This window comes from Poeciliopsis prolifica, unplaced genomic scaffold (genome assembly GCF_027474105.1).
Source record: "Poeciliopsis prolifica strain line A6 unplaced genomic scaffold, Auburn_PproV2 SCAFFOLD016, whole genome shotgun sequence".
Lineage (NCBI taxonomy): Eukaryota > Metazoa > Chordata > Actinopteri > Cyprinodontiformes > Poeciliidae > Poeciliopsis > Poeciliopsis prolifica.
Genome location: NW_026562391.1, coordinates 6,879,605 through 6,904,995, shown reverse-complemented (window position 1 = coordinate 6,904,995; position 25,391 = coordinate 6,879,605). Strand labels below are relative to the sequence as shown.

At 38.1% G+C, this 25,391-nt stretch overlaps 1 protein-coding gene across 1 annotated transcript; it reads left to right on the top strand.

The window, feature by feature from the left end:
• The first annotated feature begins 13,079 nt into the window (after positions 1-13,079).
• On the top strand, positions 13,080-25,324 carry lrpap1 (low density lipoprotein receptor-related protein associated protein 1). The gene is made up of 8 exons (XM_055041341.1): positions 13,080-13,355; positions 14,647-14,791; positions 16,993-17,123; positions 17,219-17,339; positions 18,665-18,820; positions 22,362-22,444; positions 22,734-22,910; positions 24,719-25,324. The coding sequence occupies exons 1-8, from the start codon at positions 13,194-13,196 to the stop codon at positions 24,785-24,787; spliced, it is 1,044 nt and encodes a 347-aa protein (XP_054897316.1). The 5' UTR covers positions 13,080-13,193; the 3' UTR covers positions 24,788-25,324.
• Positions 25,325-25,391: the final 67 nt, after the last annotated feature.

Here is a 25,391-nt window from a genome sequence, read left to right as displayed (position 1 = left end):
CATGGAAATTTAGATTTTACACCTTTAAGTTGACACATGAAAAGGACCTGACGGGAAGCTTGTTAGTCTCTGTAGACAAATTAGTTATAATGTTTTTAAATGTTTTAAGATGTTGCATCACAAACTTTCAGGACAGAGGTGAAAAGCTGAGTGGAAGGAAGCAAGCTGACTGATAAACTTGAATTGCTTGCACCTGTGAGGAGGAATGGAACGAAATTCTATCAAACTTTAGAGAAAAGCTTCTGGAAGAAATGCAAAATGTCACACTGTTCAAAGAACGCTTTCTCCAAAAACTAGGGAATCATAATCAATCTATTGTGTTCATTTTGGTATTTGTACATAATGTTTGCAGAGCTACTTGATCTTAAGCAGTTTAGTGTGACTTAATGTTTGACAGTAAGGAAATCAGATTAAATATTTATTTCCAAATCGTATGTCAACATCTGGTTTCACTTGTACTTTGTACAGAAATGTAAAATTTGTTTCCATGCCTGGGGGTCACTGTCTTCGCCTCTCAGTGACAGATCCTCCTGAGAAACTCTTCACAGCTCCCGTCTTTTGTTTTTTGTGAACCAGGCGGTCTGTCTGGACCCCCGGGGGCTTTTATTTTGTATTCTCCTCCTTTCAGATTCCAAGGACACAGTCTCCATTCATTCACATGCACTATTTTGGGTGAATACGCTCACTAGCTGCTCCACGTGACTTTATGGTTTTGTCACAATACCTGAGGATTTTGCTGTCACAAAGACACAAAAGGTTGTGCATGTGCAGTGGAACAAAGGTAAGACCATTTCATTTCTCCCTGGATGCCTGGTCTTTTATTTGGGAAAACGGCCACCAATTGAAAAACAAAGTAAAGGGTCATTAATTTTATTTATTTATCTTTTTTGTGCAGCTCTAAACCAATAACTTGCTGACTATTTTAATAGAGAAACATTTCACATGTGCCTCAAGAAGTCAAAGATCAAAACGCTTCCTTACATGATTTATTTATTGCTATGATTATCTGTACTTGATTTGGTCTTAATTGATAGTATTTTTTCTTATAGGTTCATAATATAAAACACAAAAAATTTAATTTATTTCAGGGTAATTTTAAAAACTATTACCAAGCAAATATCATAACTGCTTGATAGCATATTAAAATGTGGAAAGCAGTCTAGACTAATATAAGAAAATCAGTCAATGAAAATTCATGTGAAAATCGGCTGTTTGTTGGCATTTTATATTAATCCATCGCTGAGATTTTTATATGGTAGCCCTTTGACTTTTTACAAATTAACTTTCACGCTTAATTATGTTTAAATGCCATCAAAGAACAATATCCACAGGACACTCTTGAGGTAACTCTCATTATGTGTTGGGATGTTTAGTTCAGATTGTGTGTGAGGTCTATGGAAATGTTCACCATGTTTTTATGCGAAGACATATTAACATAAAGCTGATTAACATAAAGCTCACACACATACATGATTACCATTATTCATACGGGCTGCAGATTGTGGCCTCTGGACTTTGTGACTTAGTCGAGTTCGCTTCCTGACAGAGCAGTCTGCCAGAGGACATCTGAGTTTGCACTTGACAGACACTTGGAAGTGGAGTCAGGGTGACTGTAAATGTATGTGAGACAGGCGAAAAAATTGAACGAAAGGCAGAAGATGAGAAAATGACTTGTGTACAATTGGAAAGAGATGTGGCAGAAGATCCAGACGACCGCTGTCACGGAACTGATTTTTTCAAAAAGTGGTATTAAAGTTTCCATTATGCTTCAACAGATGTGGTCCTTAGTGTAACTTAACTAGTTTACCTTTGTTCACTATTTTTTTCTGAGTGATTTTATTTGCATTTATTTTTATTTTTTTATCTGGTGTCCTGTCTCCAACACTTTTTGGGCGAGGGAAACACACTCACAGAAATTCAAATGAACACTCAGTCAGTCAAACTTTATTCATGGATCCCTACAGAATGTAAAATCTCCCATGTAGAGGGAATTTTGGATGGATGAATTAACCAAACATGCATATTCTTAGATTGTTAGAAAGCTGACATGGAAAGACCGAACGCATGCACAGGAAAAACAGTCAAAATATAAACAGATTATGGCTGGGATTTACACTCAGAACCTCTTAGTAGAAGGGAATAGTGCTAAACAAATTTTTGTTGCTGTTGTAAAAGACAATTGGTGCTGAAATCTTTGCTTTGTAACAATATGTTTGATCACACAAATGGTACAGGTAAAGAAGAGGTTCCTGGCCAGATGATTCAGTTTTTTATTGTTGTTTTTTTTTTGGGGGGGGGGGCTATCAATTTTGTTTGTATAATTAAAGTCCAAGAGATGGATGTAAATATGCTCTTTAGAAATTGAGAAGTTGTGAAAAAGGTCACAATGAACAGATGGGACAGCACATTTATTTTTAATGTAAATTTAAAAAAAAATTTAAGGTGACAGAAAAATTTGTGGATCAAACTTGCAAACATCCCTCATTTTCCACCACCTCTCTGCCACCATTTTTATTTATTCCATTTGTTTTTGTTTGTTGATACTTACCATGGAGTGCATTCTTCCCAACAAAGAGCTTCCTTCAAATAAATCCGAACTTTCATGGGTGAATCTGTTTGGCTTTCAGTCCAACACAAACAGCAGGATCCACAATGTTGCAAGAGAAACAAGATTCTCACTGCCAGGTTTGTGCAGACTGCCCCACAGGATTCAGAAAATAAATATTTCTGGACAAGGATCAGGGGCGATTCTAGGATTTGACTTTTAGGGCGTTTGGCCCAGAGCAGGGCTAAGAACCATGAGAAGATATTCGTTGGTGCATTTTCTAAGTCTAACTGCTTACATTCATAAACAAAATTAAGAGATACGTCAGTAATTCATAGAATAAAAGAACAATGTTCATTTTACTCAAACTTATAAAGAGTAAAACCAGAAAACCTGAACATTTTGATAAAACCTGTTCACAAACTGTTAATATGTCAATAAATTCTTAAAATTACATTATAATTTTGATCATCTTTTCAGTCCCTTCAGGAACTAATAATAAATGAGACTTATTATTTACTCGCTGTATAAATCATGGATTATGATCATATATCAACTAAATTCTCAAGAAACTGGAGGGACTGTTTGATATAAATTGGCAGTAAACAGATAAAAACTGCATTGATGTGATTGATAATATAATATTTAATCACACATAGTGTTTAGTCTAGTCTGTGGAGGGCCATATAAAAAGCTATGGCGGGCCGGATTTGGCCCCCAGGCCTTCAGTTTGACACATGTGCCTTAGAATGTGAGTGTTGATAAAATAATCGCAATTCCATGTGCTTTAAATGAGTGTGTGGTAATGCAGCTCTCTGTTTTATTTGTGCAGCCTGAGGCCACTACCATATTTCTTTACTTGTCTTTTATCTATTGTATTTTCTTTTTTTTTGTGATTTCCTATGTTACTATGGAGATTGCCTCGCTCCATCAGTAGTTACCTACTGTTCAATACATGCATGTTCTGATGGCTGAACACAAGTAAGCAGCAAGACAGCTTTGTTTAATCTGTCTCAACTAAAAAGAATAAAATATACTGCACATTAAGAACTCCAGTTATTGTGTCCTGTGAGGCTAAGTATTTCCCGGGCTACATAAATATAAATATCTACTCATTTTACCTGTGAACGGCGTTGAGTTTCGCGTTGCACTCCAGAAAACTGCAAACATCGAGACCAATATGAGCAGCACAATAAGCGGAAAAGCAGCCATGAATGAACGCGTCCGTAAAGCTGCACAACTCAACGCCATTATAATCTGTAAGATTAAGATAAGTATCACAAATCTGTGCAGCAATCTGAGTTGTGGAGCTGCTGTGCGCTGCGCTCTGACAGCAAACCCAGGGTCTTTACGTGCTGGTCGTCGCTGACTTCTTTTATTTCCCCCATGCAGATAAAAGAAGACGACGACTTTTTTATTATTTCATAATAAAAATGTAATTTTTTGGCTGCCATCTCTCTCTGTGTTAAATTGGAAGTCGAAGTGACATATTCCAATTTTAAAAAATCTAGATCATTTTGTAAAATACATTTTTATTCGTAGAGGGGTCACAAGTGGTGCTGGTGCTTAATAATCATCTTTTTAAACTGGGAGGAAGCCGGAGTACCCGGAGAGAACCCACCATGCACAGGGAGATGATGAAAACTCCATGGAAAGACCCTGGGCCGAGAATTGGACCTTCTTGCTGCAAGGCGACAGTGCTAACAACTGTGCATCCATTTTTAAGGAACATTTAAAGATACAGTTCAATATGATCAAAAATAATTGCTGTGGCAATTATTTAGTTCAAGGTAAAAAACCCAAACATGGCAGAGTAATCAAGGGACCTTGTTACCAGAATCGGACGTGGAGGCTTCTTGGGGTCGGGACCGATGAAGGCATGGAGAGCTGTCACGGGGGAGAGATCGACGGGGGAACTGGGTGTCGTCTCTATACCAGGACGATGGAGGAACAGAGAGGCGACTTGATACCTGGATGAACTGAGGAGCAGAGAGGCCGAGGCACAGGGGGGCGTCATGCAGCCGAGATCAATAGTCGCATAACATCTTTAAAAGGTATGTCACCAAGTGATATTTAAAAGGTATGTCACTTGGTGACATACCTTTTAAAGATGTTATGTGCACCAGAAAAAAGTCTCGTGAAAAAGCCGGCTCTTTTTTTCTGGTGCTTCTCCAATTGGGTCAAAAGGCAGTGGACGATTATATCGTCAACGACCTCGTGCTCCATGAAGCCCAGAGCCCATCCGGCAGAACATTCACAGGTTTTCCTGAGGTCCCTAAAAACCTTGTTTGTGAGTCTAGGGACCCAGTCCACCTGGATTTCTACCGGATGGCCCTCGATGGCAGCGCAGATGTTGTTAACCATGCGCTCCTGTACCTCCATCAGGGAATCCAAACACCTCCGTGTCTTGGACTCCCTGATACCTAGACACAGCAACGACTTCACAAAAAGTCGCACTGTGTCCTTGCTCTGCTCCTCTAAGAACGCCCTCAGTCCCTTGGCGCGTCTCGCTGTCATCAGTTCGTGGACGATACTGATGACAGCTCGCACCAAGGAACTGAGACCTAAGCCCGGCCGAAGAAGTGACACGGGGTCTTCTTCATCCACCGGAGAGTGTGCTGCAGTGATCAAATGCTTCAAGAAAAGCATGTCGATCACTGCAGCACTCTCTCCGTGGATGACCGTGTCATCTCCCATCGCCCGGACAAAGGCCTGAGAGACCTGGCTTCCAAATATGACTTTTAGATCACCATATCCGTAGGCCAGGTTCTCAGAAACGTCATTTACCAAGTTGGAGAAAACCTCTGTCAAAAATCTGACCAGGTATCTTGTCCTCTCTGTCACTCCCTCGTCCTGGTACAAATGGTCAAGGTCCGACCAGGCCTCCTCTTCAATTTGAAAAATGTATTCTTCAATCGCCGGTATTGCATGAACATTAATTAAAAACCTCATCTCTCTTCTCAAATCCATTGTTGTTGTACTCGATCTTCACTCTTCTACAACTGTCTTGAACCAACTGGAGTTATTTATACCCAGTGTTACACAACAAAGCAGTATGTGACATCACAACCTATGACGCCTCCGTACAAGAATACAGGCAGCGCTGTGACGTAATGGGCCGACAAATCAAGTGTTTTGACGATGTGTCAAAACACTTGACACATCGTCAAGTGTTTTGACGATGTGTCAAAACACATTGTCAAAACACTTTGACATACCTCCCGTCGTGGCGGGAGGTATGTCTTAACATACCTCTTCTTTCAGTAACGAGTAATCTAATGCATTACTATTTCAAATGCAGTAATCAGATTAAAGTTACTTATCCAAATCACTGTTCGCCACTATTTTCTTTTGTAATGTAACGTTATTTCTTCTATGCGTCTTGGGGAGCGACCCCCGTTTCTAGGCAACAGTTGTCAGCAGCAACTGAAACGTAAACAATGGAGGGAGGAGAGAGATGCGCATTTTGTTGCTGGACAGTCAGGAACTCTTTTGAGTTTCTGTCAAGTCCGATTGTTATAAGTGATTTTAGGCGTATTTATTTATTTATTTAAGTCGCGGGTTGTGCATTTTCTCGGCTTGTTTCTAAACACGAAGTTGCTCATTTGGGCCTGGAAATAAGCAAAGACACATAATGAGACCAGGATGTTGTCTGACGTCCAGGAAGTTTTAGTTCACCATTTCTCGGATGAACAGGGAAATGTTCATCTGTCTCTCCTTGTTAATGTCAAGCAGTGGCGTATCTTGCCCATCCCTAAAACTGTACGTCAGCACCCCTGAATAGGATTGCGACCCATCCTGTAAAATATAGCGTCGTCCCGTATTTGGCCGTTAAATGTGCGTCTCGTATTGAACCGACACATAACTGTCCGATAGACACGCCTATAATAAACATCAACACTAAGTTTGACAATAATGGCCAAAATAAAACACAGGCAATATTAAGGTCAGCTACACTGTCGTGGCGGGAGCTGAAGGACCCCTGAACGCCACGGACCGACGCTGAACGTCACGGTTGCCTAGAGACGGACATTGCGCAGCCGCAGTGAGCTGCTATCAACCTGCGTCTTTTTAAAATGTCCTCTGCCTGATTCCATATCCGTAGAAGAAAAATAAACCATGGAAAATAAACCACTAAATATTTTTAAAATATTTTTTGATTTTTTAAAAAAAAAACCTTCACAATTTTATTTTAACAATGAATTAAAAATTATAGTGCTGCACTTTTAGCAGCTGTATTGAAACACATCTACTTTCTAAAGCTCTAGAGGCTAGCTAGAGGGACGCTACATATGTCGGTTCCTGTTTGCTCTACTGTGTCAACTCTTGAGTCTCGCCTTTTAATCTTTTTTTTTTACTTTTGTATTTTGCTGTGTTTTCCCATGTGCGTTATCACAATGCCTTCTTCAGATTTGTAGTCGGCTGCTGGTTTCTTAACTGCTTCCTTTTACATCCCTTTTTCGTCTTTCTTATCATCTCTGTTCTTTGCCCACTCATTTACCCCTAGGGTATTTTTAAAAAGTGATTATATTCTATTCTATCCACAGCACTAAAGACATTTGGCTACATGATAGTGGCCTAAGCTACAAAATTACACACAGCGCGAAGCTTTCTGTGCCTACTGCCTACAGGAGTCAACAAATTATTCTAATTTCCAACCTAGAAAATGAGCCATCAAAGGGAACATGTTATTTAGAAAGCTGCTTTTTCATGTCACCATCATCCATCCTTCCTAGTTGATCCTCACTTACTCCTTCAGCACCGCCAAGAAATAGATCTCTAAACCGAGATTTGCTTTAAAAAAAATTTATGTCTCTTATTGAATCCAATGAAGCATGGACTCTCAGAGACAAGAAGGAAAAGGTCATCAGAATGATAACATTTACCAAAAGTTTAATACATAATTTTGTCTTCTTTTCACACAAACAACCCCACAGAGCGTAGCAAAAGGTTTGATCAGTGAATAACAGCCTAATCTCATGTAGCTGAATATATACATGAAATCATAAAGATGTGAACATAAATGTTTTATTCTAGGCAATGGTTGATTTTTATATTTTACAAGACTAAGAAGTGCCACTCAGTGCTGGAACAGTCGTCATTATTTCCTTGTCCCCACAAGAATACATTAAGTGCTAAATGCATCTGGAGGAGTTCTCAACATACCATGGAAATAATTTCTATGGTGTAGGTGAGAAAATTGTTACTTGCCACAAAAGTGACCGTCCAGCAGGACAAAGCTCCTGCTGGACGGTCACTCTTCAGCTTTGACCAGAGAAACGTTTCTCCCAAGGAAAGGGAGGAAAAGGAGGAAAAGGGTTAAACTGAAAAGACAAAAACCTCCGCCCAAACACAGAGTGAATTAAAAAGAATGGTGATGTTTCTGCGTGTTTTCTGTGTTTTTTGTTAAAGGAATGACTGTTCATTCCAGCATATTAGAAGCAATTGTTCATCTAATCAGTTTTTAAAAAGTACTCCTCTTAGACCAAGGCTCAGCAACTTTTATAAAACCTAAGCGCCATCTTTGCATTTGGTCCAGCTAAATAAAAATCTTTTAGAGCCGCAACAGCAACACAACACTTCGAAACAAAATAGCTTGTTTTTATATTGCCTACATTTATTTGTAAAGTAAGAGAACAAGTATTTTACTTTTGTTTTCAGATTTAATACATTTTATCCAAGTAAATATGTAATCTTTAGGAAAAATCACAAAATCGTTTGCAACTTATTGTTAAACAGGTGTAAAACAGCAGGTCTGCTACCGTGAATAGTTTAAAATTAATTCATTCTTCAATTCACTAATGTAATCTGCCCCAAGCCATGTTTTTTGTTTATAAATCCTATTTATGCGAGTACATTTTTATTGTTTAGTAAAGTTTTTTACTTAATGACGAATCCCACAGATTATTGGCCATAAGGTCTGTATCCCACTCAGTTTTGCCAATAGGCTCACACTTTTACCCACCTGACACTATTCATATTAGCATTTTGCTTCTACAGCACTGGAAGACATGATGCAAAAGATAAATAACATTCCTGCAAAACCTATGCGCTTATCTGGAACTGCAGCAAGCACAGCTTGGTCACCACACAGCTTGGTCACCACATGATCAAAGCTGCCATGGATGTATTGGAAACATTGAAATACATTGAATTCCACCTGATTTGTCAGTGTTTACAAGTTTTTCAAAATAGTAGCACATCAAGACACAGCAGGACTTGGTGTTCTAAAATCCCCTTTTCTTTTTTGCTCATGATCAGATCTACATGACATGTTTTTCAAAATGATAGCATACATACAAAATATGAAACAGCATGAAGTCTCCACTTAGAGTATTTCACTAAATTGGTGCATACAGAAAGATGAATCTTTGCACATTTCTCTATTGTCTGTCCAGAGTCCGAGGTTTCCTCTAAACATAAAATTTAATTGAACATATTGAACTTGAATAGTCCTGTGCCTATTTCTTTACATTTTTCATAGTGTTGAATGTGTTGCAGGATTTCTCTTCTATTAAGAAGTCGATAGAGAAGTCTCTGCAGAATCAATGAGAGACAAGCAGAAAATAAAAAGAAGTAAATGTGTAATTTATCATAATGGTTTCCTGCAGCAAGATCTATAAGAAATGAACTGCTGTTTACATTTATCAGCTGACACAGCAAGAGGATGCTGCATTCACTCATACAGCCTGAAGTAATCACATTAAAAATTATGAGTAACAATATGAGGGAGTTAAAGCCTTGTCCTGTTGTTTGATTCAGAAATTACAGCTCGAAGTCCAAATACATATTTAACAGAAAAATCTCTGACGGGTAATTTCTTTACATTTCATTCTACATAACATCCTCACACTGGTCCAGGGTTAATGTGCAAAGCACAACTTGTCTCACCAGGATCTCATTAGATTTAATGACAGAGAAGAAACTCACAGCAGGCTGCAGTGTGACATTTAACTGTCAGAACATTGGACACAAATAGGTCCATCTTCCAGGAATTAATCAACTGCAATTCACTTCACACGATTTTGCTATAAACGTTTGGTAAACGTATCACTGTCCAAACTTTTGTTTCTTTTCATCCTCTCAAAAGGTCTTTATCTATTGCTATGAGGGAAAAAAAATGAAGAAAATACAAACAGAAAAGAAACAAAGACCCAACTGTGATAGTCATTGTGTAAAATGTGAGACATTTGTCTTCATTTGTGTCTTTTAATCAGTACATTTCCAGAATCACTTGAATTGAAATGGCTTCTTGACAATTTGACACCTCTGAGCCGCCAATCATGAAGGTCGACTTTCAAAACGTTAGGCTTCCTTCGCTCAAGGATTTGAGACACAAAGCAAATCTAAACTGCTTTGTGGCATATGTTCATGACATATGTTCCCTGTAAGTCCACATCCAGCAGGCTTCACTATTCTCCAGGACTGAATAAACAAAACTTCTCAAGTTAAAAAGTCCCTACAGCCTTACTTAGGAGGCACTGATAGGATTGAATTACAGAAGCTCACTCTGATGATTAAAGAAAAGAAAGAAAATAAGCTAATTTCCTTATTCAGTTTTAGATTCATGAAAAATAAATAAATATATGAAGTTTATGCAGCTGGGATCAAAATGCAGGACATTGGAGGCAGGATGAAAGAATAATAGCATTTTAATAAAAACATAAAAGAGGTACAGAAACAGAAGCAAACAGGAGGATCCATAAGGAAGCTAATGCAAGTTAGATAAGAGGGAATCCTTTCCCATTTCTTTAGGGGAAACCTTAATGACTCCGTTTGGTTGATTTTGTCCTGCTGGAATTGAGTATTGGGACAAAAATGTCCATACAATGTAATTTTCCTTTATATAACCATGCGCTGTAATGACATTATTTTGCTTTCTTCTTTGTTCCTATCATAATTACTGTCCTGAAAGCCTTTTATGAAAAACAACAATTTGAAGTGTAACTGCAGTGGAAACACAATAACCCCTTAGACATATCAGCATATTAGACCAGGCATCCCAAAGTATTTATGTCCTTTGAACTTTTTCAGTTTTATCAAATTACAAACACAGACTTGGATGCATTTTATTGGGATTTTATGTAACAGTCTAACCCGAGGTAGTGCGTTAATATGAAGTGGAGGGAAAAAGAAAAGCTGTATTTTTAATAACAATAAAATCCCAAAAGGGAGGTATACATTTGTGAATAATATCCAATAACCAGCTGCCTTCAGAAGAACCATATTTATCTCTTTAAGTAATCTCCAGTTGAATGTAACCTAGTCATAATTTTAAACAAAATACATTTCTTTAAACTCAGAAGTTTGTAAGAGAATTTTATTAAACAAACTGCATCATGAAAAACAAACAGCACAGGAGACAGGTCTAAAATAAAGTTTTTGTAGAGTTTTAAAGCACAGTTAGCTTTCAAAAGTATAACCCAAAATTTGAATATCTCGTGGAGCAACCATGGAGCACTGTCCTGTCTGTCATCCAAAAGTACAAAAAGTATGGGACAATTTCAAACCTACAGAGACATGGCTGTCCACCTAAACTGAGTCTTCGTCAGAAAAGCAGGTACTGGAAGCTCTGGGGGAGCTGCAGATATTCACACCTCAAGTGGAAGGATCAGTTGCATGCCATGGTCTTTAAGTAACAGAACATTTTAAGTAAAAACCTGGTGTTTTCTGACACAACTAAGTACATCTGCTGACTATAAACATCAGCAGTCAATATTAGGTCATTTAGTAAAACAGTGATTCAAAATATAAGGCTAAATTAATAAGAAAATGGTCCACAAGATCCAATATCAGCTCTTCTTTCATGGACATCACAAGCCCTCAGACTACAGAAACTTTTAGGTTGAGCTCAATACTAAGGATGCAAGAAAAAAAAAAGATCTGGATAGTCTTGAGGCACACAAAGAGTGAGTGATGTGGGAATTTCTTCTTCAATCAAAAATGTATTTAAACAGACATTAGATTAAAAGTTTTTCATGAATGACCAAATAAACATTTATTTTAAACATACTGATATGTTGTTATCAGTTGTATTAATTGTTAGTCAAATTAATTATGTAATGGTGTCAAGACCAACCTGAGCATTTCTTCCCCTGACTGCTGGCTGTTTGTAATTTCTTTTGTCATTATGACAGCTGAGCAGGTGATTAATAAAAATAAAACTAAGGGTCAGTATATATGTATATAAATGACGTGTGTGCCAGAACCAGGGACACTTTCTTGTTTTTCCTGACCGTATCCCAGTGTTTTTGACGAGGTTACGTTGACCTTTCATGCTCGCCTGCTGTCCTCGGTGGCAGACAGACACATTCATTAGGCACGGCTCCATCAGCCACAGATCTCTGGCCGACGCTGCTGCTCATTAAAGCAGAAAGCTGCTTTCACGAAGCTGCCGTAAACAGAGACGGAACAAAGACGGAGGCTGGTAGGAAGGATGTGGGGTTGGGAAGATCAAGAAAGCTGAGATAGCATCTGGAGCTGTTTGCACATTGAATTGAACGTCGCTATTAAAACTGGGTGATAAAAACCAACAGGGACAGGGCTGCAGATGAGGAAACTTTTTTTCCTAAAATGAAAATCTTATACTGTTTCATAGCCCTTGGCTGCTGTTTTTCTTTGCTCCCTCTTTTTATGAAGTCGCAAATTTGATGTTCTCTCTCTGTATTCACAGTAATACTTGTAAACAGCCCATGTTGAGGTCACATTATTTTCAACAAATTCATTAGATCTTTTACATGAAGTATATCTTGAGAAAAAGCTTTATGATAAATGCTGGCCTGCTGATTTAAAATTACTAAGGAAGATGATGTGATTTGTTTTGGTCCCATATGTGATTTATGTAAATTTGTGCAACATATAATCCCACAGATCCATTGATCGCCTTCTACTTTGTTCTTCCTTGCACACGCTTCAGTTCGATTCAGCTTGAGCTGAATCAAATTTATTGGTGTTACAAGCCAAAACAATTTCATTGAGGCAGAGAATAACAATATAACATCTTTCCCTCAGCCTTGTCTCTTCTCCTTACTCTCATTTTTCTAAATTTAATGCTAGGTTTTACTGGGTTTAGGCTGAATCTTAAATAGTTTTTAATTTACGAAATAAAATTGCTAAATAAATGTAGCATTTTTAGGTGATGATGATTATTAATCTTCATCACTCTTACTGTTTCACTACTTAGATCTGGAAATGATGTTCTCTGTGCATAACACCACGAACATCAGTGTTCAAAGGAATACAACGTGTGCTCTCAGTTAGACTTCATAGTTTACTTCTCCTTTTAAAAATAATGAAAAACTGTCATTTTGTAGTTCTTTGGAAGATGTGAACAGCATCCAGCGGGTGTAATCGCGTGGAGGCTTCCCATTCGCTCACAGGACTTAAGCTGCTTCGTTACTTGGCAACTGAACCCCGGGGCATCTTGGAAGTTGTAGTCTATATGGGGCTTTGGTCCGTTTTACCAGTTCCAGGACGCGGGAAAGATGAAACTACACATCCCAGAGTTCTACTGTTCGAGACAAATCCCGCCCCCTTTGGAGCACGTGACTGTGCGCTGAGGCGAGCTCCAATAACACTTTGTTGTGCTCCGTGGTTGTAGTTTTAGCCTCGTTTGTTGTTCTTTTTGGCGTGTAGCTGCTCTTCGAAAATGAGGCTGCAGTGTTTGGTGACGGTGCTTTGTCTCGGTGTGGGTGTCATGGCTGGGAAATATTCCCGGGACGTGAATGAGCCCACGCGGAGTGATAGCGATGGGCAGACAGCGGAGTTCAGGATAGCTAAACTCAACCAGGTGTGGGAGAAAGCTAAACGGGTACGTACCTCAAGACAGAATACGTTTCTATCTGCAGTCCTGATGAAGCAGCAGATTTCTGCGTCCTGGTGGAAATGAATAAGTACTGAAAGAGGTTAAATCTTTTCTCATAGCTGAGAGTATAACGGTCTCAAGAATCACAAACTCTAACAATAATGAAAACAATAATGAAAAGGCTTAAACTCTAATTTTAGCGTTGTGACAAAGGGGGGATAAGAATGACATTCTCAGCCAAATTAGCACAGTCTTCTATTCCAGGCCTTTTAATCATCATAAACGTCCCAGTTTGACATTGAAGGTGTTAAATGGTTGTGGAGCATCCACAACCTGAGTGAAGTTGCCCCCACACCTTCTTCAAGTCGGACAAAATTGGTGTCAAGGGTTTGTGCTATGTTTACATCTGCGCTATCTACCAGCATAAACGTAGCGAGTTGACTGACACCTATTCTGTCTGATCTGTAGAAGGTGTGTGGGGAGAGGGTGTTGGGGCTGGTTGACCTCCAATGACCTCTAGAACATTTCTTAATATCTTTAAAATGATAGCAGCACAAACAAAAAATTTTGCTGCATAAATGTTTGACACCAATTTTGTCTGATTTGAAGAAGGTGGGGGTCAACTTCACTCAGAGAAGTTGCACTGTTCAGCGGTGTCCTGGCGGTCTTATGAAAGTTGACTGTCATCTGTTTTACATCTTCACAGACAGACTGTTGACTTTGCATCAGACTTATCACTCGCACTTCCTCTCTGTATGATGATCTGTCTATCTTAAGGATGAGATCCGCCGTGGTGTGTCGTTATCAGCGACCCTGTAGATGCGATTTAAGTATCATCAGGTTTAAGCAGTGCATGGTCATGATCAGCAGTAGACTAAGTACACAACCATGAGGTGCTCCAGTTCTTATTGTGGTTGTGCTGGAGACGTAGTCTGGGCTGACGTCTTTCGGTGGGAAAGTACGGCATCCTGTTTGGGAGGGGAGGGCAGATTGCCCAGCTTTGCAGCGTGTTTTTCATATTCTCAAAGGTGCAATGAAACACTTGCAGAAGTGGGATAATTTGTTGACTAATTGGTTCTAAAGGCAATATGTATTTAGCAGGAAGGACAATAGAACCAAACTGCATCTGTCATACATTTCGTCTGTTTTTTTTTTTTTTGTTATTGTTGTTGTTGCTACTTTCACAGTTTTTTTCTGGACTGATGGAACATTAAAAATAGTAACCAAGCAGACACATTTCTCCTCTCCTCTTCCTATCAGAGTAATCCTTCATTTTCTGCTCCTTTTGTGTTGACAGATGCAGCTGACGCCAGTGAGACAGGCCGAGCTGCACAGCGACCTAAAGATTCAGGAAAAAGATGAGCTGCAGTGGAAAAAAATGAAGGTGGAAGGCTTGGATGAGAACGGGGAGAAAGAAGCCCAGCTCAGGCGCAACTTTAACGGTGAGAACAGCCTAAAGTGAGAAAATAAGTCTGTTCTTTTTTTTAAAATTTATTTTGTTTTTAAGAAATTGAAATGTATATTTATAGTTCAACACCATTGACGGTATTTAACACCAATAAAAAATGTGGACAGTTCAAGCTGACATAATCCTGTGCAGGGGAGTTGAGCGTGGGGCAGATTTAAATTTACCAAGAAATGCTTAATCAAGTTAGGATGGAAACAGGAGCTGATGTACAAGCGCATGAAAGGATGTTCTCCTGCTAAACTGCAGGTGATGAAGCAGCCGCCCACACAAGTATCTGATGCTTTCTGCCACGAGCAGCAGGTGGACGCCCTCTTCTCTCTTCTCTCTTCTCAGAAACAAGACGCCGTAGCCTCTCACAAATCACTGAAACACTCTTGCTATAAATGTTGATCTTCAGAGCATTAGAGACCAAAAAACATACAAAATGTAGAGCTTATTTTTAGTGCAGCATGGTTCTTGATCATCAGCATGAGGAGATACAAGTTTTACGATTGCAAAAAAAAGTAAATAATTTATCCAAATATTTTATCAGCCAGCACACTGTTTTTATTTTTATTTTTCTTTCAATTTATTATCAAAACACAATTATCCAATGAACAGATCTCATCAGATCAGGAAATAATTTATTTATTTCTTTGGTTACTCCAATTTAGTCTGTTAAGACTGGGTAAAAGGTAGCTGTTGACAAATAGAAAGAAAAACAGAGCTTTGTAATGTAATGCAAAAATAACCTCATCACAATATTGTTTTATAATAATGTATATAATTGTTTGCCATGCAACAGTTTTTGGCTGTTGTATCCCAGAGGGCAGATAAGCATTTTTACATTCAAAAAATATATTGTTGATGGGGATTTCTGTATTTCTGATGAGATTTGATTAAACTCTCAGCATCTCTGAGTTTAAGACTGGATTAGTTCAGTACATTGTGCCTTCATATAAAGTTGATCTTGTCTCTCTTTTGGTGTAGATGACCTCCCTCTACTTCGAGTCTCTTTTTTCCTTTCCACTGTGAACCTCTCTCTGGCCTCCCTATCTCATCCACACTTTTTTCCAACTACTTTCAATTTTAAGAGTCTTTTGCTTAAACATGAAATGCAAATATTACAACTTTTGTCAGCTTGTGCAATACATTCTTATTTTTATTGGGTAAGCACTTTAATTTCTCCACATTTTATACAACTATTGTAGATCAAACAGCTTGTTATCTACGCTCCTCATTACTCTCAGTGATAGAGTAGTATTTTTGCACCAGCAGAGCTCCAGCCATTAACTCTCTCACCTTTTGCTGGCCAACATATTTTTTTTAATAGAGAGCTCCTGTAAACATAACCCATGACTTATTTAGGTCCGTTTTAAATTTAAAAATATTTATTTGTCTCATTGTGCAACGCCTCTCGTAAAACTCACTGCAAGAATAAAATCTTGTTTTACCGTTTTGACTCGTCGATTGAGTCAAAAACAGCATCTCAAAGAAGTACAGAAGTCCATCAGCGCCATAAAATATTATACTACTACTTCTATTCAGTTTATTGAAAAGATAAAACAGCCCTGTGTGCCCGCTTGATGCATTATGGGTTAATATGTCACAGTGATGGCTTATAAGAGTGCTGAGATGTTGCTGAATAAGCTGCTGAAACCCATTTTACTGGAATAGAAAAGTGAGCACAGACTTTCTGAGGGACTAAAGTTCAACTTTTTACACTGCAGGAGTATAAAATGGGTAGAAACACTATTTGTCACATTCAGAGCAGAAGAAAACATAATGTTCCATGATTAGATTTTTTTCATGGATTATTAGTTTGTAAGTAAGGTTTTGATCGTGAAAATTCAAGTAAGTGTTTTTTTCTCCATAATGTTGAATTTTAAGGGTTTTTTTTATGTTCCATGAAACACAAGCATTTTTTTAAACTCCTACCTCAAGGTGGTGTCAATATAATGACAAAAGTTTATTATGCTTCATTACTACTGATTCTTCTTTGCTGTTATTTTAAAATGTTCACTGTCTTTGTTTGGATTAAATGACTTTATGTCAAAAGGTTAATTAATGGACATGCAAATCAGATTCACTTTGTGCTGTCATTCACCAACAACAAACTCTGCTGCTGCCATTTTTACAAAGCAAACGGCGTGATTGTGGACCACAGATTGTAATTATCCTGGTTTTGTTATGCAGTGATCCTGGCCAAGTACGGCATGGATGGGAAACGGGACATGAGGCCGATGGAGACCAACTCCCTGAAAGACCACGAGGCCAGAGACGGAGATGTGTTCGACGATCCCAAACTGGACAAACTCTGGAACAAGGTTTGTGCTCAGGTGCAAAGGAGAGAGGAAAGGCGACGCAGAAAACTGTTCTTGGTAACTTTTGAAGCACACTCCTCTCTGTTCTCTTTCAACAGGCCAAGAGCTCTGGGAAGTTCTCTGACGAAGAGCTGCAGAGCTTGAAGAGGGAATTTCAGCATCACAAAGACAAGATCCATGAGTACAACATCCTGATGGATACAGTCAGCAGGACTGAGGGTGAGCTAAATGTTTCTCCTGAAACAAATTGAGGTCCATTCTGCACTTATTGACGCTTCATCTGTCCTCACCATTCATTGGGCTGGTTTAAGATCATCATAACATGACAACCTTGATTAAAAATACAACAATATTGCAGTATTTACACACACATTTAAAATTGAGGAAATATATTAATACAATAATAGTAGTATTATAAAATGCACACTTATGTATGCTTGCATAGAACGTTGTGTCTTTTTAATATTATCTGGGTAATAAGTTGGGCTTTCTGCTTTCTTTTCAGCCGTAATAGGCTACGTGGCTGACATGTTTCTAATAGCTTTTCACTTGTAATTGAAAACTATCAAGCTGACAACACTTTCCAAACCAGCTCTTTGTGTGTCTATTTTTCGCAATCAGTATTATTTCCAATTAACAGATTTGTTTATAGTGTAAGTGAATGATTAGTGCAGTAGCCTTTGTTCAGCCAGCTGATCAGAACCACATTAACCCATCGAACCTGTTTGATAGTGAATGGTAGTTGCTGTAAACTCAAATCGATTTGGACCCCGGTGTGGCTACGTAGCACTGATTTTATTGACCTTTGGAGTCCTAAGCTTCTCATTGAGTTCTGCGGTCCGGTGGCAGGTATCAGGCAGGACAGGTTCTCGTCCACCGCTCTTTACTCTGTCACTGCTCATCATGTCAAACTGAGAGATTTAAGCAGAGCCGGCAGACCCCCGCAGTGTTTCATCTGGACGTGGAGAGTCCAGATGAAACTCTTAGCTGACACTTAGTTGCTGTTTCCTTTAAAAAAAAAAATCTCCACAGCATCTCTGTTGCACCGACACAAGCTAGAGGGTTTTTTTTTCTGCTTGTCTGATGCGTTTAAGTATTGAGCCAATCACATGTTGCCTGCAGGGTCTGAGGCTCTAGCTCACCACTTTGTCTGCTCACCGCCTGTCTGTTCCTTGATTTTCATTTTGTTTGCCCTTTTTTTCTCTTTTTGATCCAAATGTCAGCTGGTATTATTATTATGGCCTTTGTTTGAGTTTGTCCTCCTTGAAGATGAGACAGACGGGAATCTCATAACCTGATGGCGCTAGTCAGTAAGTCCAGACTTATAGATGACTCACGGCTCTTACAGAAGAATTGATTTTATTATCACAAGATCACACCAATTGTCTTTCAAGGCTATTTCAGAGCTTCTGCAAAACGCTCATCAAATGCTTGTTTGCTTTAATTTCCATCCCTCTGTCATTTCTTCCTTTTATGACTTGTCTCTTCTTGGGCTCTCTCCCAAACACCTTCTTTCCCCCACTTGTCTCCTGCCCTCTCCTTAGAAATTCACAAGAACGTGATCTCCCCCATGGAGGGCGACACCAAAGAGCACCTGCTGCAGCAGAAGCACACGGAGCTGAAGGAGAAAATGAGAGACCTCAACCACGGCTTCGAGCGCCTCCGCAAAATCAGCCACGAGGGTTTCTCTCAAGACAGTGGTGAGGAGGAAGAAAAACACACCTCGCTTCTCATTTACCCCGACAAAGACTTGTAATCATAGTAACGCTCTTCTCTAAAGGTAATATGCGACAGGCGTCACACAAATGTTTCTTTTGGCTTTTAGCTGAAATTCAATTTGGTTTTCAATCAGAAACGATTTGAGGTTTTTTAAAACTGCCTTCAGAGCTAAGTTGTAGCGTTGACGTAAATCAGTTAGTGTTTTCTTTTTTTTCCTTAAGACTTGCAGCTTTTTCATACATCCTCTTGTCATGAAATCCATTGTAGTTTTTTCTTTGCAAACTTCAGTTGCCTGATGGATACTTTGGGTCTTTGCTGTTGTAGTTCTGGTCTTGTGTCTGCTTCTACATTGGTCAGTATTTTCTGTCTTCTCCTTTTGTTTTGTTGAAGCAAAGAAGTGTGCACAGAAAACTCAATCCAAGCCTTTGATTCAAGGTGACTAAGTAGCCTTGGAAAGCACTTCTGCATAAATCCAAAATGAAAAAGTTTATTTTATGACCTTTAGTGATGTTTGCCAAAGAAACAAATGGACAGTCATGTGCACAAATTTATTGGTGCAGTTTTTATGAGTATTGTTAATTTGCCCCATAACATCATTAGTGTGACTTTAATAAGAACGTCAGTCCACTTTCAGGAAATGTTGGCCAGTGTTTTAGGACTTAGTTTTATGTCAATGCACAGAGAGTCTCACTTGGGTCAGCCAATATAATCTGGTTTATTTTCAGTGAGAATCCTCTTTTGAAGTGTGGATTTATATCTTTTCCTGGAAAAAAGAGTGTATAAGTATAAACATGGCCTTGGCCATGAATCAGACCTTGGTGTCACTCAGGGTTTGAGTCTTTGCATCTTGTGTGATTTTTGACTTTACAAGATGAACTGAGGTACTACTTTCTCCCTTCGATCCCTTTGGGGGAAAAAGTGAGAATCGCCATGACAAGCAGGAACACGGAGGATGTCTCTTCCTATTTTAATATTATTGCCACTAAATAAGGATCGAAATCCTTAAAGAGACTAAATCAGTGATTATGTGAGGCTTTAAAAATGTGACAAGATAGAAGTTCAGGTTTTTATGGATTATTGCTTAAGTAGATTTAAAAATCCTAAATCAGTGATCAACAAGAGTGGTGTTAGAAAACTGCTTTCAGCAATAACATTTTGTGTATGTCAGCAGTTCAATTTCTGCAGTAGACTAGTAATAAGAGGATTGTTTCTTTTGGAAATAAGGTTGTTCTGTCTTTCATTAGTTTGCATTTATAAAACTAGATTCCACATTACTAATTTACCTAAGCCAGGTGTGAAAAAGAGTGATTCTGTTGGTATTTCAAAACAAAAGCTCTGATACGTTTTAAAATACAGGTCTTACTTTTCCATGGGGCAATTCTTACATACTCCTGGGTTTCTAATGAGTTTTGAAGTCCAACTAGGATGCAGGTTGGTCTTATCTTAGTTATAAAACTTTTATAAGCACTGAGCTTCCTGCATAATCATATTTTCTATTTCTCTTTCCTAGCTTCTAAAAGACATAAAAATCTAATAAGATTTTACGATTGGTTATATATAAAACAAGGACATCGTCACAATGATGTCCTCTTTAGTTCCTCCGTCTGGCTTCAAGTTCATTGCTTTAAACCAGCAAAATGCTGTTTTATTTTTTTTTTTGTTTTATTAACATCATATATGAAAGCTTGAAAGTTTTCCTTTTCAGTCGTTTGGGTTTCAGCCCAAAGATGTGGAAAATATGTAAAAAAAGCGTGAAAGGCACAGACTGAGCACAAAGCAGTCAAGAATGTCGGCCAAGGTTCCCGTTCTCCGACATCAATACGGAACACAAAGTGCCTTTTTAAAAGGTTACAAATAGCAAAGTGTCTCTAATGAGATAAAGATTTATATGTCACTCTGTCAGGAGAAGGAAATCAGAAAAAATGTTGCTTGAAAACAGAAGCAAGGCGCCGTAATGAACCTAAGGATATAAAAACACAGCGTGTGAGAAAAGTTGTGATTGAAGAATTACTGCTGCGCATTTGGTACCTGGACCTTCAGAGTGACTTCAATTGAATTCACTTTATGATGTTGCAAGCATACAAGCCAGCAAGACTATGGTAAACAATATAACAATGTCTGGTATTGCAAAGGTTCGTTCAGGCCAGGCATCGACATCAGTGTTGAGTTGTTGGATTTGAAGCGTCCTGCTCGAAATGCCTCATCCAGATTTGGTATTTAAATGCGTCCTGAGTGACTACATGGATCCTACTCTGCATCCAAATAAATACAGACAGGACTCTATTTTTTTTTTAGTATGTCAGTTACTGTTACTGCAACAGCATGTTTATGAGGAGCGCAAATAGAGACGGAGGAATGTGGGGAGTAAGTGAGAGGGCGCTACATGATTTACACATCGCTGTTTATCAATTAGTTTATAATTAATTATGAGCGTTTTTTCCTTAGCACCACAGTGGAGACATTTACAATGCAGTTTTAATTCAGCAACTAAATTTATTTACTATTTTCTATTACTGTTGTCGTAAATGGTAGCTTGGCAGCAGTTTGAATCTCATAAATTGAAGGAATGAAGTAATGATCTCCATTTATAAACCGAGGCATTTATCACTACCGTTTATCAGCCTTTTTATTGAACTAAAAACAGAGTGCGCTAGAGTACATTCTGATATATTTATTCACTAACACTGGTACAGATTTTCAGTTGTAATTTATTAAATTTGACCTACCAGTCATTGATTAGAGCTGATAAAGGGAAAACTTATCAGATTCTGATGTTGATTGATCATTTTCATCTCTAGTAAAATAATGAAATATGTTTATGCTTGATGGCTGAGAAATTAATTACTTCTTGTTTACTCATAATTTACTGCAATAGTGACTGGTAATGTGTACAAATGTGAGACTTTCAGCTGCTTCTGTTCACTGCTGCTATGTTTTATAAAACTGATAAATGTCTTTATTTATATGAGGTATCCTAAAAATAATTTCTACCTAAATGCAGTGGTTTAAACCTGCAGAGGTCTTCTCTGAAGTTTTAGACATCATCAAAACTCCCAATAACATATTTTTACAACCTAAATTATAATTTATAATCAATAAGAGTTGACTTTACATGATCAATTCATCTCCACATACTATTACAGAGACCGAATGAACTAGTAAAATGGCAACATCTTTTCCCATCCATTTTTATTTCCCCATTAACAATATGTTAATTTTGATCATTTGAGACGATGGTTTTATCCCAGTATTCTAAGTTCACTGTAAATTTTGATATTTGCTGTGGAAAATGGATAGAAATTTTACTTCTTTTTGTTTTATTCAGGTAATGTCTAAATTTGTGAATTGGAAAGTATTTGGAAACATTGTTCATTTATTGTTTATGTGAAGAACAAGTGAGAAGCGGGGTATGTTGTTTGTCATATTAGAACATCTTTTGTCTCTGTTTCAGAGTTGCTGTTGCTCCAAACAGTCTCCTTAGTTTGTCTCTTCATCCTTTCTGTGTGTGTCGTTGCTCTGCAGAGTTTCGGGAGCCGCGTGTGATTGAACTGTGGGAGGCTGCAAAGAGGGCAAACCTCAGCAAAGATGAGCTGGAGTCTCTCAAGGTGAGGCTTGCAGCACTTACTAAGGTTGCTTTGTGAGGATTTTGTTCATTTTAACTCGAGAGGTTCAACTTTTAACTCAAGTGCTGCTTTGGTAGAAGCAGGATCAGATGCATTACTTTGCCCTTCACTTTGTATCGAAGCCAAGATCATAGGGCTGCATTCGGCTTGAGTTTGCAGTGACATTTCAGCTTTATCTGCTACTTCAAGTGTTTATCAGCTCTACTGTTCATTTAATTGAAGGTGAACTCGCTCTGCTCAGTTCACATCCATTTTCTCTTCGCTCTTTCAGGAGGAGCTGCGTCACTTTGAGACCAAGGTGGAGAAGCACAACCACTACCAGGAGCAGCTGGAGCTGTCTCACCAGAAGCTGCGACATGTTGAGTCTCTGGGAGACAGAGAGCACATCCAGAGGAACCAGGAGAAGTACAACACGCTCTCTGAGAAGACCAGAGAGATGGGTTACAAGGTAAGACAGGATCTTCTATAAAATAAAGGGATGCTCTTGAACCCCTGCAGTCAGAACGGTTTAACAGAGCAGTTTTCTTTTTGTTGTATCTGACTTTATAAACCTTATGTGTCAAACAAACTTATGATGAGTTATTCACTCAGGATTCCTGAATATAATACCTTCAATTGCAATAGTAAAAAAAAACAGACCCAATTTTATAAGGTCTCGATGACAAAGTAGAAAAATGATCCCTAAAATTATTCATCTGTACTTTTTCTCTATCAATAACAAAACTGGTGGCTTTTATAAAACCTTTTGTTCCCTCCAAATGAAATTTTCATTTGTTGTTTTATCTTCTTAGGAGTTAAAGTAAAAACACAAAACAAAATTACGTGGGCTTCTGTAAAACCAAACTGCTAAAAAAAAAAATAACGCAAAAGTTTAATTTAAAACCTTTCATCTCAAACAAGAGATCTGAAATAAACCTTTAAAAAATGTGAAAAATAGATTCGTAACATCTGAAAGCTCAAACGATGTGTCAAATTTAAAAAGTTTCCAAATGTCACTTGCTGTAACCCAGGTTTGGGTCCACAGCAGCATCAAAGTAGCATCCATGTGAACACCAGGGGGCCGTTTCCCACCAGAGTGTCCTTCCGCTTGTCTTTTTTAATGCTGTGGGTATTGTTTTGTTGGAATCCTGACATTTTCATTCCCAGACTACAGGAATGGATGTGATTAACCAAACGATGCTGTTGATTTTTGTCACCAAAAAAGCATTATTTAGACCACATGTGTCAAACTGAAGGCCTGGGGGCTAAATCCAGCCCCCATAGCTTTTTATATGGCCCTCCACAGACTAGACTAAACACTATGTGTGATTAAATATTATATTATAAATCACATCAATGCATTTTTTATCTGTTTACTGCCAATTTATATCAAACAGTCCCTCCAGTTTCTTGAGAATTTAGTTGATATATGATTATAGTCCATGATTTATACAGCGAGTAAATAAAAAGTCTCATTTATTATTAGTTCCTGAAGGGACTGAAAAGATGATCAAAATTATAATGTAATTTTAAGAATTTATTGACATATTAACAGTTTGTGAACAGGTTTATCAAAATGTTCTGGCACAACCGGCCCTTTAAGAGCCTTCATGATCTTGATTTGGCTCAAAATGAAAATGAGTTTAGACCAATTTTGCAACTAAATTAGTCAGCTCCTGCTGGACAATATAAACTACACAGATTTAAGACTACTGACTGTCGTCTTTATTATTAGCTCCAGAAAAAGAGGCAAATGTAGCATTGTCTTGTAATAAACATCGCTACATGAATGACCTCATTGTGTTCCAGTGAGTGTACTTCATGACAAGTACAAGTCTGCTTAATGAGCTACTAATTAGATCCAACAGCAATGCTGGTGGAAAACATGCAGAGACGCATGAAAGCTGTAATTGAAAGTCTGAGCTCTAAGTTAAAGCATCGGTATTGTGGTGTTTAAACTGGTTTTCTTTGCTCCAAGTCTGAAAATTATTCATCTTATTTTGATCATTTATGTCCTGAAAATAATTGTTCGAACAAACATTTTGTCTCTCTGTATTTTGATAGAAATATTATCAGTTTATAGAGAAAAACATTTTTTATTTTGATCACATTCTTCTAAATTCTAAAAAAATAAAAAGTTATCTCAATCTTTGTTGGAGCTGATTTGGATATAGTCACAAGTAACACAATAAAAAGAGAAGTTAGATTTTTATCTAGTTGTAAACTTGAGTGCTGCAGACGTGAAGCATGTTGCAAAACGTGTGCCTCTGATTTCAGATGAAGAAACACATGCAGGACTTGTCCAATAAGATCTCTCGTCAGGGTCTGCAGCACAACGAGCTGTGAGGTTCAGCTCCTGATCGCCGCCTCTGGAGGATCATGAAACTGCACCCTGCTTGAACTGTGGGAATCGTTCCTGTCGCTACTGAAAAATATAAGGTTTTCTTTTTTATTGTGTGACTGGCTGAATGAATGATTGATGCAAAGTTTGCAGATCAGACAGACAAACTTTCACTTTTTTAGTAAACTGACCAAATGAAATTAGTTAATGAAATAATTTAATTACAAAAATTTCCTTTTGTAAATTGTATAACAAATGCAATGCAGAAAACCAGTTTTAGTACCTAAAGCTGAAAATGTGGCACTACTTCTTTACTTCTGCCAGATCTGGTTGGTGAAATAAGGGCAACAATGTTGTGTTTTTCTGCATTTGTATGCAATTAAATTGTGAAAATTAAATATTTAGACTGGTGTTTGTGCTGCTGCCACTGTTGGCAGTTGTAGGTCGTTTTATTGAAATGATGCAAAAGTGTTGAAATGATCAATCAAAAATGTAGAGAACAAGCAGTTAATCTTTTAATTTTCACAAAAACATGCCAATGTACACAACTGAGGTTTTAAAAATATATACTCTCTAGTAAAGGTTTTTTTTTCTTGATAAACAAAGAAG